The sequence below is a fragment of the Pieris napi genome, chromosome 13, assembly GCF_905475465.1.
Source record: "Pieris napi chromosome 13, ilPieNapi1.2, whole genome shotgun sequence".
Taxonomy (NCBI): domain Eukaryota; kingdom Metazoa; phylum Arthropoda; class Insecta; order Lepidoptera; family Pieridae; genus Pieris; species Pieris napi.
Genome location: NC_062246.1, coordinates 921,209 through 941,900, shown reverse-complemented (window position 1 = coordinate 941,900; position 20,692 = coordinate 921,209). Strand labels below are relative to the sequence as shown.

Here is a 20,692-nt window from a genome sequence, read left to right as displayed (position 1 = left end):
GAATGACAATAGAGCCCTTGTACCTTATGTAAAATAATTTTCAATATATAAGATATCTTAATTTATTTATCATATCGTGAATTCCAATTATTTAAAGTGTTAATCGCGCTGTCTAGCGAAGTAAAGGATAACTAGCTTGGTTTGACTTAGTATAACATTTGTTTAAAGTAAAAACTAGATGGCGTGTTACATTCTGAAACGCGCTATCAGAGTTATTTGATACTTTAACGTTATATACAACAACATTATATAAGATGTTGTACTCGCTTCGGCAGTACATATACTAAAATTGGAACGATACAGAGAAGATTAGCATGGCCCCTGCGCAAGGATGACACGCAAAATCGTGAAGCGTTCCACATTTTTTGAGACTTTTTATAGTAATTAATACCAAACCACTTGAGAGTTTAGACATACTTCACTCATTTTAGCATTAAACCTTACGTACCGAACAAACATTTAAAATAACAAGGGACACTGCGTATCTTCTTAAAGCCACCATTAACCTTCATTGGAGTTGCATGGCTAATAAATGATAATGTGTACCGTGTGTGAAAATGGTCTTCGTGACAAAACGTGATCTGACGTCCTAATGATTCTCATACAAATTCCTTTCGTAGTTACTATAGAGAGTCTTCGTTGTCGGGAATAGTGCTTTTACGCACCACTGGCTTGGGATGTGTTTAATCAAAGTGGCGTTAGGCCGCCAGTTTCATCCATTGCGGGATTGTAGGGAGCGTCATTAGGGAATTTAATGGTGGACATTGTACTATATTATACGCTCCATTCTGTTCGTGATTTTTGTGAATGACATCGTCGTCTTTGTAGAGTGATAGTCTGTTCTTGGACCGTGTTTCCCTATGGGAAACAAAGGAAGGATGCTTTGCTGAAAGGTGTGTTTCGTATAATAAAATTATCTATCACCTAACCTATTAAGTAAGATAATATAAATAATTATTGCGATCTACGTGGAATTCATTTTTATTTTTGCAAAAAGTCTTTTGTATATTATATCGATGATGATGATTAATTTATCCCTAGGCGTATATTATATAGCTCGGGAGCCGTCGGCACTCGGCAGTGTCATTGTCAGACGTCAACTTTCATTGCTGAGAGTTAAGTAGTTAGGTGTCACTCGTGAACATTGAAATTTGAATTGTGAATTGAGATGCAAGCTGTCAAATTTTGATTGTTGTGTTGTGAATTGTGATGAATGATATTTTGTTTAATTAATTTTTTTGCTTGTGGGTTGTAACTTTAAATTTTGTAGGAAAAATATTTAAAATAAATTCACAAAAAGTGTATAATATCAGTGCTATTTCAACTATCGGATCGTCATATACAGACAATAGAATAAATGTGGCTATTCCTAGATAAATATTTTTTCGTGAAATGTTGATAATTATTTACCACATTGAGTGTCGATATCGCAAAACACGGACGTTTATAACTTCTAACGCTTATCTGAAATAATTAGAAAAACGTGTACAATGCGTGTAAACTTACGCAAATTTTTAATTATCGGCATATGTGTAATATGTGCTTGGCTTCTGTTTTCATACACTACCTATATACTTTCATATTTTTCGGTTCCTAAAGTCAGTTCTAAAAAATCATTAGTTGAATTGGAAACTAAACTGGAAAAATTACAAGTACAGTTAGATAATGATGTGAGTTGGAGTAACAAATTATTAAATAAAATGAAAAATCATTTGAAAAAGCAAAATGAAAAACAATTTGTGGTTGAACAGGATAGTAGTATTGACATTAAAAGTAAGTATAATTTTATTTTCAAGTAATGAAAAGCTAGGGTTTATCAAAACTGATACTCCAATTTGGAGTCATTGAATTGTAGATGATATCTTTCATACAAGAATTCATGATTTTTATTTGAAGCATTGCACATTTAAAGTGTCTGTTATATGGCTATTTTTCATAATCGCCAGTTGGTAAACAGACCTGATCTTGCCAAAATAAAACAAATATTGATAAGATGTGTACATTAGTATCAATAACAAATTTAGTGTTGATTTGGGTACTTAAAACTATTTTATCACTGTAACACCACATTGCCCCAATTATATTTGATATTATCACAGTACCACTATCTTGATCCTCAACTGCAGCATAAGTATTTTTATTCAATACATATAATTATGAAATTTATCACATATGTGCAGGTTTAGTAAGCATTTTTATCCTGCTTTTTGGTATTTATAACTTTATTTAAATACTATATGTATACAATTATAATAATAGTTTTCATTCATGCACAGAGTGTTATAATTAGAAGATGTTGAATCACATAAAATACATACTTAAATATTTTTAGCCTGAGATCAGTTAAAAAAAAATTGTACATTCAATAGCTTTATCATAAATAGTTACATTTTTTTGAATATCAATGTTATGTATAGGTATTATAAATATTATCTATTTATATGGGGTGATATTTATTAATCAATTGAAGAGATAACATGCGGTAGATAAAACAAAATTTATATTTATCTAGATTAGATATTTCCAAAATTAAAATGTTTTTTGGGTTATTAATAGCATATATTCCTGCTATATTATTGATCAATGTATCTTTTTACTATTGCTTGGTTCTTAAAACAACTTGCTAATTGCCAGTCCTTATTATTTTAATGTTTGCAGTACTTGAAAGATGTACGTCACCAACCGTATAATCTATCTCTAAACTTTTAGCCTATTACTATTAGACTGACAATAATGCTTACAAAATGAGCACTTTACACATCCTTAGAAACAATGCTATTGTTTTTACTATTCAATTAATCAAAATTGACTCGGAATTTAACTAAGGAAATTACAATATAAACTTCCCTTGATTGTGTTTATATTTTGCTATATCTCTGACTCTGTACAGCTATCATATACCTGCATTAATGTGTTTAAAATTTATGAGAGACAAGTAATCTGGTCTCTGATTTTGTAGAGGAGTATAGTAATATAATCAGCACTATGTAGTTTGTTATATCATAGATGTTAATAGTTTAGTCCATCAGTTTTATGCAGGTCATTGTCCATACAAATTGAATGTTTGCTCATCTGTTTTAAATATGCCTAATATTTTATGAAAACATTTCTGTATATATGTTCTAAAATCCACTTTCTTACATTACCTTTACAGTTTATCACCCCAATATGTTACAATTTTCATTAGTCATAGAGATAAGAAATAAATTATCAGAAAAAGTAATAAGTTAAAATTGTTCTATAGGTATTGATAAAAACAATTGAAATTTGTTAAATTTTTCACCTGTTTAAATAAAAGATGTTTACTAATAAATTTATACTGAATTGCAAAACATGGTTGTAATGAGTATTTGCTCTTACTATAAAGTTATTGCTGTACAGTTTGTATGAAATAGTGTGGTACTGGTACTGGAAATCCCTGTATCCAGACTGAAATACCGAATTTCAAGTATTTGTCGCCCATAAACTATTTATTTGATACTTTTCCTCATGATCTTTATTAAAATTTATTTACCTCTCGAAACAACATTCACAACCTGCTACTCTATAAATCGGGTAGCGATTATTAATGATTAGTTCAATCAGCTGGAATTGGGAAAAAATAATTATGTCATAATAGTCCATGTAGTTATTTCAACTTGAAATTACGTGGTGCGAAAACTTATTATTGAAATAGCTATCCAGGTTACAGAGTAAGCTTACACGTAGTTGCCACACTTTTTAATAGGTGACTTTATTCCCTTCGATATGAGTTTTTTGAATTTATACAAAGAATGTTATCTTAAATATAATAATTCATACAAAATTCAATGTGGAAATTTTCTAAGGCGTTCGCTAATTAAAGTGTACACACGTGTACAAAACAATCAAATCGTAATCGTCCTATTTACCCAATAAATTTTTCTAATTGAGTTTTAGCTGGGTAGAGAGATGAATTATTAAAGTATGTACTACATATTTACATAGAACTTCTATATACAAAAGTGAATTTGTTACAGTAATTACGTAATATTTAACTGTGAAGAAATAACTTGACGTTTCGAGTGCTTTACAGTAGTCATAGTCAGCGAAACTGATTAGATTAATTATTGAAGTTATACTTCTTTTGCCGCGTAAGGGAGAAATTATGTCAGTCACAATCACAATAAACCGACACCCTGAAGCTAGCTATAGTCAACATTTTAGTTTTATCTTATAACAAACGTAGAATACAATTTTCGAAACCATTTTTATCTTGTTACGCCAAAGAAGTATAACTTCTAACACATTTCATATATTGTTTTTTTTTCAGGTTTAAATCCAATCCTTCCAGTATTAGTGATTGCTTGTGACAGAATAACGGTGAAGCGGTGTTTAGATAATTTAGTTAAATTTAGACCGGATAAAGAAACTTTCCCAATTATAGTTAGTCAGGTATGTTACACAATTTTAAATGAAAAAATTTAAAATCACCTTTTTTTCATCTATCATTTATCTTCGCTAAGTATGTTCTTATTTTATACAGAATCCTTGATAAATGAGTCTTATCGTGTTAGGGCTAAGCCTTTTGAAACTAACACTTAGTTAACACTTAGTAACATTCTTCTCGGTATAAGCGAAAATGTGGAAAAGAAAAATTCATTAGCAAAGCTGGGATCGAATACACGACTTCAAAGTTGAATTCAACACAGACAATAAATTATATAAATATATTAATAAGAATATAAATTTAAAACCTGAAGTGTTACGCCCGTTAACGTTAGTCTGATCTTGAAAATCATCTCTATAGTAGATTATATTTAAAGAAAGATACAGTGACGAGACCTGTGGCCCTAGCCAAAACTTATTTATTGATTCTTATTAGGGATGCATCGATACGCCTTTTTGCCGATACGATACCGATACCGATACTCTTATAGAAATATCGCCGATTCCGATACCGATACCGATACTAATGCTTATTGAATTCAAATTAAATTAAGGTAAAATATATCAAGTCTGGTTAAAGTTTTTAATATATATTATAAAATATAAACAGTTATAAACTTTGAATAAGATTAAAGGTTTAGTAAATAAAATTAAGAGTAATAGTTAAATTAAAATAAATAACTGTTAATAATTAAAATTAACATTGATAAGATTTTTGTAATTCTGTATTTTATTTAATTTGGTATTGAAAAAATACTTCGCGCGATAGCACTTAAAAACCAACTAAAGTGTCTAGCGAAATGCAATACGCGGAGACTAAGCGGGTGTGAGGGGCATAGATAGTCCGTGCCTCGTTTCCCACGCCCCAGATCAAACAAGATGCGCTTTTACATTACTTTTTTTAAAGCGCGAAATTTGAAAAGTATCGTTGTATCGGCAATTAAAATATCGCCGATACCGATATATCGGCAAATCCAAAGTATCGCCGATATATCGGTATCGGTATCGGTATCGGATGCATCCCTAATTCTTATTAATGCAATGTTATGTTCTTATAAGTTTTAATAAATTAAAAAATGATTAGGGACGATTAATTGTAATTTATTTCATGTTTTATATATTTAGGGTGAGATCTATAGTGCGCACTTGGACTTTGCTCAGACTTTACTTACGAAAAACACTAAGGTTAGACTATGATTTAGTATATTTATAGACATTTTAACGGTGAGATTAAGCTAAGCTCAAGCTAAGACAGAAATTGATGTTTCATTTCATGCAATACCTTCTTTATTATCCTTTAAAAAAGTAAAGATGGTTATAGTTAAGTCTGAGCAAAGTCTAAGTGCGCTCTATAGATCTCACCCTTAGTTATGTTCTGTCTAAAGAAAAACGATCAAAAATTCCAGGATTGCGGTCACAATGCGACGTACCAAATGATAAAGTCTTACACAGATTTGGACCCAACGATATCGGTGGTGCAGCAGCCGGACCTCTCAGAAATACCGCTGACACGAGCCAAAGCTAAATTCAAAGGGTATTTTAAAATTGCGCGCCATTACCGATTCGCCTTGAATTACATATTCCGACATTTGGGACACGAAGCTGTGATTATTGTTGAAGGTAATAAACTCAGAGTAAATTAAAAAAAAATAGCAGGAAAAATGGCGATGGTATCAGCTTCCATTGTAATTAATTTAATAACATCTAAGTCAAATTAGTTCAAAACTTTTTTGTGGATTATTAGATTTACCAATATTAATAGATCTACAAATTAACAGACTATTTGATAGTAATATCAATTTATTATTAATGTACGAGCAATGGTGTTAGTGTCAGCCGTCATTGTCATTATAATTTAATAACATCAAAGTCAAATACGTCAAAACCGTTAAGTGGTTTATTTATTTGGATTGTTTTGGAAACAATTATATACAAACATGACAGCAGAACGAAGTAGATAATACAATATATAAGGAGAGAGAAATGTTATTATTTTTTTTTTATTCTTAAACGTGGAGTTCGAATACAAGTCAACGTCAATATCTAGTCGATAATCTGTAAATAATTTATTTTAAATTTTCTACCGTGTTCACCCATGGTTATTGAGTAATTTTTTTTACAGATGATTTGGATATATCACCGGACTTTTTTGAATATTTTCTCGGGACCTATCCGTTATTATTAAGAGATCCAAGTATATGGTGAGTTGACCTACCTTACATTACAACACACACAACCCCCCCTTGTGCTAATTTATTACCGTTAACTGTTTTTAATGGATAGGCGACTCTAAAAACAAAGTTTTCAAAATCAAAAGAAAAGTTTAATCTCTTCCTAATCTTGGAATATACCTAATTTAAAAAAAAACAAATAGATATGACTTAGTTTTCAAAATTCGTAATTCGTACATACACTCAGAAGCTACAAGTATCAAATTTTACAAAAAAAAAAACAATGAACAATTGTCAATCTATTAGGCAAATAGGTGATCAGCCTGATGCTGACACGCCGTAGACTTTTTGGGTCTCCAACAATGCTCCAATCAAGTTCTACATACATTTATTAGTCTCCATTTTGTGAAGTCGGTGTAGAAATGTAAAATCCAAGAAATATTTTCAGGTGTATATCAGCATGGAACGACAATGGAAAGAAGGAATTGATAGATATAAATCGTCCAGAACTCCTTCACAGAACTGATTTCTTCCCGGGGCTGGGCTGGATACTGAGGAGTGAGACCTGGGACCAGTTGGAAACTAAATGGCCTGAGGCGTAAGTTTAAAATTTTTGTGACTAGGCTAGGTGATGTAAGTGATTCACTGCCAGAACAAGCGAGTGCGTTGCCGGTCTTTAAATATTCACGTTTTTAAACAATTAAAGACAGTACACACATAGCTTGGACCAAAGTGTTTCATTTTTGAACATTCCTGCACAACCGCCGCCGAACTTAACTCACGCTAATATAATATTATTTATTTTCAGGTTTTTTGACGACTGGCTCAGAGATCCGCGGAATACCGAAGGTCGATCGTGTATTAGACCCGAAGTGTCGAGGACTTACTCGTTTGGAAAGGTATTTCATTAATTTATTAAAATATATGAGTATATACAGGATGTGTGTGATATACATTGCAAAAAACAAAACAAAATATCTTCTATTGGAGCACTTTTTTCGTTTGACAATAAAAACCAGTTGAGCATGACGTACAAGTTCGGCTCTATACGTATACATCGAGACCAAATAACGTCAATAAGAACGATTCATTTCTTGGCCTTTTCACTGGCTGATTGACGTGCTGCAGATATTGAGTATCTTTGTTTGAAGCTGCTTCCATAATAGGAGTGTAGAAGCCCCCATCTTTCATCGCGGATAGAAAATATACAAAATATAACATACTGTGACTAAACTAAAGTAATAAACAAAATTAATTTAAAGCTTGAGTGGTTGTGAGTGTGTAAGGGGCCCTTCAAGTAGTATGTAAGCACTTTAGGGGTTAAGACAACGAAAAAGTTTGCGAGTGTTGTGAGTGAGAGAAGGCTAATAAATAGACTACCCGGTGGTTATTAGATTAAATAAGGAATTATTTTTATAGCCAATGTGGGTTTATTTTGGCGATCCTTTGCAATGATTTTTTTAGTTAATTTACATGAAACCATAATGAATGTAAAAACTTTATTCAGAAACCACACAAAGTGTTTGTACCTTTACTTTACGAGGGATTTTGCTGTGTGGAATATTTTTGTAGGTCGCATCTCATTTAACAGCAGGATTGTGCCTAAATGTCTGTCTAGTACTGTATAAAAAAAAATCAGATTAACTCAATTCATAAAAACTGAAACAGTCTAGTTCCACTCTTAAAATTACTCCCGTCTCTTTCTATCTAATCGTGTTTACGCTGTGATGAAAGGAGATACTGAGCACATTTAACAGTATAATTAGAATTAAAATACAAATATTTCAGAAAACAAAAACTCTTCGAAAACACAATGTTGTCTTAGAAAAATGTATGAATTTTAAGATATCCTTAAATGTTTTCTTCTCGTGTAAACAGGTTGGAGTGAGTAAAGGTCTATTCTTCGATCTCCACTTGCGATATATGCAGCTTAATGGCGAATTTGTCGAATTTACAAAATTGAACCTGACTTATCTCATCAAAGTAAGTAAACATTTTATATAAAGTAAGTAAACAGATTGGAATCTCATAGGAAATAGACATATCTCCCTTTCATTGATCGCTACTTATACAATACTAGTTGACTCGGCCAAGCGTTGCTGTGGCCAAGATTTTTGTTATATTACATAGTATTAAACTATTCAAGAGAAACGGCAGGGGAACACCAATCCACCATGCTTTTTTGGTGGTTATGCCATTAAATTGTAGCTTATGTGAAACGTTGGTATTTATTTTGATAAGGATCAATACCTAGGTACGAATAAAGAGCCTTTTCTAGCGGTGGTATTTTAATAGAAAAAAAATAATAACAGGAGGCTTATTGTGACGTAACTATAAAAGATAGATACATGCTGTCGCGACATTTTAATAGATAGTGATGTGTCCTGAAATTTGTAATACATAATTTTGTTCTATCATTAATAGTTTTCGCAGCGCACACGATTGAAGGAAGTTTTTTGTTTATTTTTTTACACCTTGGGTTAGATTATTCAAGTTTTATTCAAGTAAGCAACCCTAATTTTTTTGAAAATGAAACATAGCCTATGTCATTCGGGAATAGTGTAGCTTGCCAACGGTGAAAGAATTTTTGAAATCGGTCAAGTAGTTTCGGAGCCTATTCATTTCAAACAAACAAAAAATCAAACCTTTAATCTTTATAATATTAGTATAGACATAACTAAATATATTTTTCCCTCAGAAGAGTTGTAGTACCACGCCACACGATTCCTCTTTTGATGTCTTCGCGGTAACGCGAACAATTTATAACAAGTTTTTTTTGTTTTTGATAAATGTTTAATTAGCAACAACATTAAGTCTGCTCATCAAAAATCAGTTAAGCTTTCATTTTTGTTATTTTAGGACGTATACGACGACAACCTAACATCACTGGTTGCGTCACTGCCGGAGTCCACAGCCGAGGATGTGATAATGGGCTATGGAACTGGTCCAGTTCGGGTCGTGTACAGTAACGCTAAGAGTTACCAGCGAGCAGCTAAGAAACTTGGGTTGATGGACGATTTTAGGGTATGTCTTTTTATGTTTTTTTTACGTAAAAGAGGTTTTTATAAGGGTATTATTACTTATAGACCAGTGCAGATAGCCTTTAAAATAAATAAAAAGTGAAAAAAATCACAGTAGGATGAAACCCATTAGAAAAGGAGGGGAATATGATCAAAATGAAAGGAAAAATAAATTACGGTCGATCTGAGGTCGGGAAGGGGTAGGGGGGGGGAGGTTTAAGGGTAAAAAACGGTTTATCTCGATTTCCGGCAAAACTAAAAGTCCTATCGAAGAAAGTTAAATGGCAAAGTTGGAGGTAATAAAAAGATCTAAAACTTTTGTATTCACACATTTTTCACATAACCTCAAAATTTATGTGAAAAATTCAAAAAACCAAGTTTTTGGTTTTTTATTTTTATCTTTAACAAAAATATTTTTTTTTTAACGAAATTTGGTGAAAACTTACCTAACTAACAACGAACTGAAAGCACACCAACTTTTTGAAAAAAGCTGAAATTTTGACGTCAGAATTTTCGATTGAAAATTAGGGTATTTTTTCGATATTAATTCAAAATAAGGTGAACAAATAAATATTTTTAATCAAATAAATTACAGTGTATTTGAGAGATAGAAAGGTAAGTTTTCACCAAATTTCGTTAAAAAAAAATTATTTTTGTTAAAGATAAAAATAAAAAACCAAAAACTTGGTTTTTTGAATTTTTCACATAAATTTTGAGGTTATGTGAAAAATGTGTGAATACAAAAGTTTTAGATCTTTTTATTACCTCCAACTTTGCCATTTAACTTTCTTCGATAGGACTTTTAGTTTTGCCGGAAATCGAGATAAACCGTTTTTTACCCTTAAACCTCCCCCCCCCTACCCCTTCCCGACCTCAGATCGACCGTAATTTATTTTTCCTTTCATTTTGATCATATTCCCCTCCTTTTCTAATGGGTTTCATCCTACTGTAATTTTTTTTGGTTTCAAAAATTATCGGCACTGGTCTATTATTGTATATTTATATCAAAATTTGTTTCAGAGCGGAATACCTCGGACGGCTTACCGTGGTATTGTGACATGTTTTATTAAAGGACGTCGTGTATATTTGGCCCCGAGCTATGAATGGACAAAATACGACCCAAATTGGGGCTAACACTGGTAACGGCTCATCATTTATTGATAAAATGATCTATTGAGCCTTTTAAACTTAAATGTATATCAGAATATACAGGCCAATCAAATGTGTCAGGAACTTAATAGTACAGTGTGATGATGGACCACTTCCGGAAATAATCGCGGGTTATTTGGAAATTGTAATTTATAAAAATTGTTTTTTTTAGATTTATGCATTTTTTTAAATAACATTCCATCAAGCTATTTAAATGAAGTATTGTTTTAACTACATTCGCGTTAGAATGACGTTCACGTCATGATTCGAGCAGCTGACATTTAAATTTGTATCACCATGTTATGACATATAACTTACTCTGTGGAAGTCCTAGTTTAATTTCCAGTAAATCTAGATACCAGGCCATAAACTCAAGAAAAAAATCCAGTAGTCTGGTGTAAACAAGCGCAAAAATGCCAGTCCTTGTCAAACACATCTTAGGTGTGTTTGTAGTAAATAAACTTCATGTGAATAGGACTTCTAGAATTAATTATAATATGTACAATTTGATTTTTTAATTTTCTTGGCTTTCAAAAGCAAAAATAAAAATATATCCTTATTGTTTATGGTAAATAAAAGCTACTCCTGAATAGTTATAATGCACCAAAACCATGAAATGCCAGAATGCATTTTTTAAATGTTAAACATACTGTTAAGTAATTAATAAAGCAATCCTTTGACGATTTACTAAATGTATATTAATATAATAAAGACTGTGATGTGTATTGTATATAAATTAATAATATATTGCATTTTAATTTTAAAGCGGGCTAGTTGTCAAAACTATATTTACATACTGTAGATATTCTCATTTGTAATATAATATACAAACTGAATATTATGTATAATGAATTTCAATTTAAGATTATCTGTGAAGGATTTGATTTTGTAAAAAAGGTTTTATTTTATTTATTGTAGTTAATGTAACAAGGCTGTATATGTCTGCTAATTCACCATTACAAAATAGTTTTATCTGATTTGTATTTTGCGTCTAAAATCAGTATTTTGTGATAAGTTATTTTTTTTATTCCTAGTACAAATTTTCCTTTCTAGTACTTAAAATTGTTTCTTATATCGTTGTCTATCTTTTGTGTTAAATTGCAGTGGGTAAAAATGAGATTCTTGTTTTTTCGCCTAACTGTAAATATTGTTTTTTTGAAATATACCTAATTTGATAACTACTTGCACTTTTATTTCTTTCTTTTCTAACATGATTTACTAGGAGAAACCCTTTCTAAAATTACTCAATATACAGTAGAACCTCGATAACTTAAACCTCGGTAACATAAAAACCTCTGTTACTTCAAAAAATACTATGTTCCCTTCCCATCAGAGCCCAAAACCTCTATAACTTAAAATACGCAACCTCTATAACTTAAATAAATAATCTCTGTATAGGCCCTCAGTAACTAAAAGAAATGTTTCCACAACCTCTATAACATAAAATTGTTTGTGATTGAGTCATTTTGAAAGAGTGTCAAAACAAATGGTTTCGGTATTTATTGCTTGCACGTGTTTACTATGTATTGTTAACGTAAACAATACATTACCTATTGTTTGCTTTATCTAAATTCTTCAAAGCTTTGCGGCGGTTAGCTTTGTGACAACGACTTACTTGCATCATAAGTTTTTTGATCGTTGTCCTGGAAACATCGCTTTACTTACTGTGTGATAAAACTGTCTTAAAATGAGTCCAAAAAGAAAACTAACAACCCTCACCTACGCTGATAAATTAAAAGCTATAGAAGCAGTGAAAAATGGATTGAAAAGGAAAGAAGTTGCGGCTCAGTTTGGAATACATGAGAGTACATTGTCTATCATCATTAAAAAAGAAGCTGAAATCTTGAAGAAACAAGAATCAGGAGAAAGTCTTCAATGTAAAAGACGAAAAATTGCCGAATTCCCTAATTTAGAACAATGTTTGTTTACGTGGTTTAAACAGTGTCGAAACAAAAACATCAGTGTTAGTGGACCCATACTGAAAGAAAAAGCTGAAGAGTTCGCTAATTCTCTGAAAATCAAAAATTTTAAACCCAGCAATGGCTGGTTACATAATTTTAAGAAACGGTATGATTTAGCCTTTAAATATGCGGCGAAAGTGCGAGCGTTAGCAAATCAGTCTGCCAAGAATGGAAACCTTGATAACTTAAAACCTCTATAACTTAAAATATTTTGTGTTTCCCTTGGACTTTAGCTTATCGAGGTTCTACTGTATAAATATTTGTTTGATTTAACTTTTGTATAAAATATCTCAATGTTTATAAGCCTTTCATAGTCGGTTTCCTTTAGCCAGAACTATATATTGTATCATAAAAATATATTTTCCAAAAATTGGCCATCAATCTAAACATAATTAGATTTACAGTATGATGTACTTTGCAAACCAAAATTATTTAGGTAAAAAATACCACAGAAAATTAAAAAAACTAGCTATATTGTAAGGCATTTAAAAAATAATAATAAACTAGATTAATAAAACTTTATTTAACACAATTATCCAGGGGGCCAGTGCATCTGCCTTCCTCCTAAGATATGCACATGCAAATGGTATACACTCTGTGCACCATTTTTGCCATCATTGATGACAAGTCGGAATCCAGCTTTGTCAAGGCCTTCCTGAGCAGCAACTTTACGCGCCGTTGTCAGGAGATGACCTGACAAAAACAATACTAATTATAGTTATTGCAATGAGACTAGTTAAAATGCTTTTGTTTAGACTAACTTTATATTATTTAAATAGAAACCTTATGTATTTTTCTGATATGACATCTCATACCAAAAAGCCTTAAATTAAGATTGAATGCAACAAAGAATCTATATTGTTTTAAGGTTGGCTCGACTTTATAGCCAAAACTGCCTGCCTGCTATTAATTTTTTTAAATAATTAGTACAAAATTACCAAGTAGTTGCTCATCGCTATCTTCTGCCTGTGACAGCTGCGTGATTGGTTTTCGGGGAATAACTAGTATGTGTGTGGGTGCCTGCGGGTTCACATCGTGGAATGCTACACACTGTCAAAAAAGGCTATTATAAAAGTACTGAATTCACACAATTTAAACAGTGTTTGCCTAGTGGCTTCCGACTCTCCTGTAGATGAGATGTATATAGTATGATGTTGATCTACCGGAGATCGTAGGTTCGAATTCCGGGTGTGCACCAATACACTTTCTGTCTATGTGAGCATTTAACACTCATTCGAACGGTGAAGGAAAACATGGTAAGGAAACCGGCACGTCTAAGACCCAAGAAGTCCTTTATCAAAATAGAAAAACAAATGATCAAGGCACAGAAATCTCAAGTTAAAGTATTTTAAAAAAAAGGTTGTATCGTCACTGGTTATTTAATTCACAGATTACACACAGGATAAATGACACGTTGTTTTACTTTAGTTTTATTTTAATAAGATAACTCTAGAATGTTAATAAGTTATGAATGTCTTTCCCAAATAGATTTTTCACTGAACTGAAAGAACGCAAAATATTAAATATGTACCTGATCATCTTCATAAACAAATTTGGCAGGGATTTCCTTTCTCAAAATTTTTCCAAATATAGTATCGCCTCCAGGAGCTGCAGTTTTAGCAAGTTCTACTTCGCCGGCCATTTTATTTTTAAAATCTCTATGACATATTATATCGAATATCACCGACACCAGCTATGTCATAAGAGAAAATAGTCCTTGACATTTGACAATTGATATGATATATCTTACATAAATATGGCGATTATTGATGACATTCTTCTTCGAACAGAATACAGATAGGTACAATACAGATTGTTTAACGACATTATACGCCGACGCCGCTCTCTTGCCTTCGACAATGTTCCAGCAATGTTGGAGCCAACCGGCATCGCAAGAGACGATGGCAAGTGGCTGGATGGAATGTTGTTGATCCCTTTGAAGATGGGACGGGCTTTAGTATGGGATGCTACTTGTGTGGACACGTTTGCCCCGTCTCACATACTTCGGACAAGCAAAATAGCTGGGGCGGCCGCAGAGTAGGTAGAAACTAATAAACGGCACAAATATAAGTTTTCCTCCACCTTCGATTTTATTCCCTTTGGAGTAGGGACACTTGAGGGGTTCAAGTGCGCAAGCGTTAATTAAAGATTTAAGTTGGCGCCTGGTAGATAATACTGGTGAGTGGTGACCCTAGAACTGGTGCTTTCCTGGGTCAACAAATAAGTAATGCGAGGAAATGCTGCCAGCGTTCACTTGTACACTGCCACAGTGACCAAACTTTTAAAATTTGTTTTAATTTTCTTTTTAATAATTTTAATTATTTAAAAATATATATTTTGTTGTGTTGTTTGAAAATTGTAAATACAAATTATAAATATAAGGTCCAAAAAAGGATGTAAGTAAATCTCTGTCAAGAAGTCAAAAATCTTTCTAGTTTCTAGCTTGTGCCCTGTGCGGTATGCCAATTGCCAAAAGCAGAAGTTTCAACTTTCATTTCAAGTTAGCTGTTAGAATTTAGAGGCTAGAGTCTATAGTCGAATTTTTAATTAAGGCCGATTTACATTATCTTAGTGTTTAGGAGAGTGCTTTGAAAGGCAAGTTCTTTAGCGTAGCGTTTACTAAAGCAAGTAGCGTTTACATGTTTCAACTAAAGCACTCTCCTAAACACTAAGATAATGTAAATCGGCCTTTAGACGAAGTTAACTGACGTTTACGGTGTTGTCAGTTTTTAATGAAATAAAAATAGTGTTGTGACAAAGTAAAAACCCTGAATTAATGATCGGTGATGGCACTAGTCGCCGCGCCGCGCTTTGTAATAAGACGTCAAAAAACTGATTGTAGTTACATAGTACTAGTACCTAACTTATATCAGAGCACTTTTATACAATTTTAAAATAGAAATAATATTTTTTTATTGTTTAAAATGATTGACTATTCACACTCATTGTTCATTCATCTGATTGAACAAGAACTGAACGCATCACTATTACTTTAAATATGGCAACATTATTTTACAAAGTGACATTAGCTACTGTCAAGTGTCAGTTAGGCGTTGGCTTCAGCGTTGCCAACTCTACGTCTTTTTACGTAGATCTACGTATTTTAGGCCTTTTCTGAAAACCTACGAACTTCAGTCACAGAATCTACGTATTTTTAATCAAATTGAAAATTTTGCACAATATCCAAATTCATTAGGCTGAATAGGCATAATATCTATTACTTTCGAAAAAAAAAAGTTAAAAACAATCAGACCGGGAATGGAGAACTTTAAGAAACACAAATCTACCATTTCAAGAGGATCAGATATTCAAAGCAGATGACTTTTGGCGTCATATTGCCAAAATAAAAAAAATGAGATGCAACTCAGCAGTTTCCCCTCCTAGCCCAATTTACACAAAAGTTATTAACATTACCTCATAGTAGCGCAAATGTTGAACGACGTTTTTCTTTAATAAACTTGATGAAAACTAACATCAGAAACGGACCTCAGTCTACTGAAACCCTCACAGGGTTACATTTTACAAAAAGTGATCTGAAAAGTAATCCTGGGCCAACGCAAGATCATATTAAACTTTTTAATAAAAACATGTACAAATTTAATTTACCAGAAAATAATAATGAATATATTTTTTTTTATTTCCATTTCAAAAAAATAACACTCTTTTTATTCAGTTTTACCAACCCTACCCTCTTCATTTCACTCATAAAAAAAAGTACGTAGATCTACGAACTTTTCCTATACAATTTTTGCTAAATCTACGTAATTGTTTAATCTGACCTACGTAATTTTCAAAATCCGAGTTGGCAACACTGGTTGGCTTCGTCTAATTAAAAATACGACTATAGACTTATAGAATATAGAGTATAGACTCTAGAGCTCCAAATAATCATAATTCTAAATTCATTACAAATAAATTATTTGTAATTATTTGAAGAACCTAGAAGTCAAAACAATGAGCTCACGGGACATAATAAATACCATATTCGGTGATTTCCAAAAAAGTCTAGATGAAGAACAAGAAATACGTGAAGTTAGTTGTAATTTCATAATACTTGCGTTTTATGCCGGCGCATTTTGTAGAAAATTTACTTTGTTACTATTTCATTAACAGAGTAGTCACTTATCGCCTTAGTAAAAATTTATTACCAAATAATTATAACTTGCAGAAAATCCGCAATATCTGCAAAGATGTGGACCAAGTATCAAGGGAAATCACAACAGTATTGCAAGTGATACACCATGATGAGTCTGCCAGTAAGTCAATTAAATTTATATTGTATTGTACTCAAGTACTTGCTACTGTTCAAAGGTATTCTTAATACCTTTATTATCAATAGTTCTGGTCTCAAATTTTTTAATAGTTTTATTTATCTTATTTACTAACTTATCTATTATTCACAACCTGAGCAATGGTAAATATAAACTCAACCGCTTGGCTTATTAAAATTTTTTTTAATAACCTATTATTGTTGTAGTTTCTGCAGCATGTTTAATAGCTCGTAAGTTATTTGAAAAGGCAAATACTGGCTACAGCAAGTTGAAGGAAGTGGTTCCATCAGGGGATTACTATAAGTATGTATTATTCTTTTAAATTGAGATATTTTTGTTTAAAAGCTTGTAAAAACAACTGCTACTATGTACACTTACATCTTAATATATATATTACGTGTCACTCCTAAACTACCGAACCGATATCAATCAAATTTGCACACCGTGTGTAGTTTGATCTAACTTAAAAGATAGGATAGCTTACATCTCAATTTATACCCGCAATATTATTTTATTGCAAATATTTGTTTATTATTTGATACAATTCTAACAAATGGTGCTGTGTTAAAAGTACATACGTTTCACATAAGCTATCTACCTTTCACTTAAGTTCTCCTACCATTTCCCTTGAATAGTTTACTACTATATAATATAACAACAACCTTAGCCACGCTTGGCTGGTCTGCTAGTTTTATTATAAAATTGAATGGCTGTGGAAGAACAGATATCTATATATATAAAAGAAAGTCGTGTTTGTTACAACACTTATAACTCGAGAACGGCTGGACCGATTGCCATGGTTTTTGATTTGTTGGATTTGTTTCCGTCCCGAATAGCAGAATAAGCAATAAAATATCGGATAAGTTATCGAATAACAATTAATTAATTAACTAAATTACGAATGCAAAAATCATATGGTGCCATCTGTTGACAAAACTACGCATCATTTTACGTCGAATTCGTGTCAGTTCAAGAAATTCCGATCTTGAGGTGAATGAGGAGATGCATAACCATGCTTTGATCCTGATCAAAAGATGTTGGATATCAGAAAGTGCCGCTATACTATAGAGAGAAGATGCCCTAATGTGTAAAACTGCCATTCTTCTTTCGCAATGGCAAGCAATAAAACATTTCTGTATTTGCAAAAGAGTTGTATTAATGTAATACTTAACATTAATAAAATCCTAAAATAAGTTAAATTAAAGTAACAACGATATTATAAGGTTGTAGGACGGAACGAAGTTAGCCAGGTCAGCTAGTTGTTATTAAATCTAAATTATTTTTGTTTGTTACTAGCTATGCCCATTAATTTTGTTTTTCTAACTATTACTTTAAATAAACATTGTACTTAGAAGGAATTTGAATATTTTTTAAGAATAGCAATGTTTCATTATTTTTAAAGACTAAATCTACTTACACTGCTATAACTAACAAAACTGCACCTAAATTCATCATAGCATGAACACAATATCTAAAGTGAAGGATATGTTCATATGAATCAGTTTAGGAACACTAATTAAATTATTTTTGGTAGCAATTGAAATCAAAGTATACTTCTAATTCTTCCAGATACCATGATCACTGGCGCTACATGACACAACGTTACTGCTATCTTATTTCTCTCACAATTTGGTTGGAGAAGGGTATATTGGCAACCCTCGAGACTGTGGCTTCTGTATTGGGTAGTAAGTACCAGATAAATAAAATTAATGTTATTCTTTTTTTCAATAAAAGCCTTGTTGCAAAAAAGAATGTTTTTAACAATAAATTTTTTTTTTTAGTAAGTGCAGAGGAGTCAAAGAATGGCTTTCATTTAGACATTGATGATTATTTAGTGGGACTTCTTAATCTATGTACTGAATTGGTAAGTGCACAATTCATTTTCAACTACAAATTTAAAAATATATCTCCAAAGTTGGTGCCACTTTAAAAGTTTGATCATACGATCTTCTATGTACTTGATTTGTATATTCATTTTTCATGTGATGTTTAAAAAATAAAATAGAGTATCAGTACATATTCAATGAGTAACAGAAAATGTTAATTGTGTGCAACATATGAAAGTATGTATATCTCTCTTATTATAGACGATTAAATGAACTAAAAATGTATCAATTATAGTCACGGTTGGCTGTGAACTCGGTAACCCGTGGGGACTACAACAAGCCAATACAGATATCAAAATTTGTTATGGAACTTAATGCTGGATTCAGGTAAGAAATTTAGCTTAAAGTATATACTTTACATGTCAATAGTTGAATAATGAATAACGCAAGTTTTTTATTGTAATACTTTGAAATACCCTTGAGGAAAAATGAATTGTTCAGTTTACTAAGATACAGTCAAGGTATTTTAAGCATAAGTTTATTATTATAACTTGCTTTTATCCAGTAAATTTATTTGACAGGTTATTAAATTTGAAGAATGATCACCTGCGCAAGCGCTTCGACGCTCTCAAGTATGATGTAAAGAAAATAGAGGAAGTGGTTTATGACCTGAGTATTAGAGGACTTTTTCCTAAGACTGAATCTGCTTAATCTGCTTATGATATTACAATAAAACATTTAGAAAAAAACTCATTTTATTTGACTAACTCATAAAATAAATCCCCTTTCTCTGAACAAAGTTTATTAACATGACTATCAGAAGGGATCTTCTCAGTATCCTGTTTGAAACTGGTTTATGATGGGGCAGCGGGCGGCGAAAAAAAATTGAGGTCGTAGATTTTGTTTATATTCGGGTTGTTATACCTCTAAAGGTGGGAACTGACCAAAGTTACGAGGTGTAATGTAGCATTCGCATCGAGCATGTTACGCTGTGTTCTAAAATCGGCGTAACATGCTCGTCAAAACTCTGTGCTCCACTTTCGCTGCCGGTGTTCACGAGATGTGATAGTGATAACGTTGATATCTTTAATTCTATTTAATTATTGTTTCATCCAAATTAAGAAGAAGAAAAAATGTTACTGGACATAAAACTTATTTAAAAACACAGGCGTATGAAGTGGTTTGTTATTGATTGCAATATTAAAAACCAAATGATTACTGGACAGTATAAAAACTTTGTACGCAGGTCTCAATTTTGAAGAACTGTTGTATTTTATTGGACCAAAAGTACTTTAAAAAAGACACAATTTATAGAAAATGATAATCATGATCACTCGCGTCGTGCGACGCGTAATTACTGAACCGCGTAACAGTCAAAGGATTCGCCAAAAAACCGACAGCCGGGTGGAGCACTCAAAGCGAGCAACGAGCGGCTCGTTGCTCGCTGGTTTCCCCGTAAAGGTCGATTTACATCAAACGAATATAGAGCGAGAGCTAGAACAAGAGCATTCTTTCGTAATCTATTAGTGTAAACGAAAGCTAGAGGTATCGATTTACATCAAACGAACATAGAGCTAGAGCTAGAACAAGAGCATTCTTTCGTAATCTTTTAGTGTAAACGAAAGCTAGAGGTATCGATTTACATCAAACGAACATAGAGCTAGAACAAGAGCATTCTTTCGTAATCTTTTAGTGTAAACGAAAGCTAGAGGTATCGATTTACATCAAACGAACATAGAGCTAGAGCTAGAAGAAGAGCATTCTTTCGTAATCTTTTAGTGTAAACGAAAGCTAGAGGTATCGATTTACATCAAACGAACATAGAGCTAGAGCTAGAACAAGAGCATTCTTTCGTAATCTTTTAGTGTAAACGAAAGCTAGAGGTAT

At 32.2% G+C, this 20,692-nt stretch overlaps 3 protein-coding genes and 1 non-coding gene across 4 annotated transcripts; 3 read left to right on the top strand and 1 right to left on the bottom strand.

Moving 5' to 3' along the window:
* Positions 1-259: 259 nt before the first annotated feature.
* LOC125055660 lies at positions 260-366 on the top strand. Its single transcript, XR_007117949.1, has one exon. It is a non-coding gene; the product is annotated as a U6 spliceosomal RNA (small nuclear RNA).
* Positions 367-1,201: 835 nt separating this feature from the next.
* Positions 1,202-11,928, top strand: LOC125055379 (alpha-1,3-mannosyl-glycoprotein 2-beta-N-acetylglucosaminyltransferase). Its single transcript, XM_047657822.1, has 9 exons — positions 1,202-1,773; positions 4,292-4,413; positions 5,814-6,027; positions 6,530-6,608; positions 7,027-7,176; positions 7,387-7,477; positions 8,457-8,561; positions 9,438-9,602; positions 10,619-11,928. Exons 1-9 carry the CDS (start codon positions 1,491-1,493, stop codon positions 10,730-10,732), a joined length of 1,323 nt encoding a protein of 440 aa, XP_047513778.1. The 5' UTR covers positions 1,202-1,490; the 3' UTR covers positions 10,733-11,928.
* Positions 11,929-13,212: 1,284 nt separating this feature from the next.
* Positions 13,213-14,399, bottom strand: LOC125055518 (adenosine 5'-monophosphoramidase HINT1). Its single transcript, XM_047657983.1, has 3 exons — positions 14,240-14,399; positions 13,647-13,758; positions 13,213-13,401 (listed from the first exon to the last, which is right to left on the bottom strand). The coding sequence occupies exons 1-3, from the start codon at positions 14,348-14,350 to the stop codon at positions 13,241-13,243; spliced, it is 384 nt and encodes a 127-aa protein (XP_047513939.1). The 5' UTR covers positions 14,351-14,399; the 3' UTR covers positions 13,213-13,240.
* A 2,172-nt stretch (positions 14,400-16,571) lies between these two features.
* Positions 16,572-19,675, top strand: LOC125055494 (translin). Its single transcript, XM_047657956.1, has 7 exons — positions 16,572-16,740; positions 16,877-16,964; positions 17,186-17,282; positions 18,549-18,664; positions 18,761-18,843; positions 19,101-19,192; positions 19,387-19,675. Exons 1-7 carry the CDS (start codon positions 16,663-16,665, stop codon positions 19,514-19,516), a joined length of 684 nt encoding a protein of 227 aa, XP_047513912.1. The 5' UTR covers positions 16,572-16,662; the 3' UTR covers positions 19,517-19,675.
* The last annotated feature ends 1,017 nt before the right edge of the window (positions 19,676-20,692 follow it).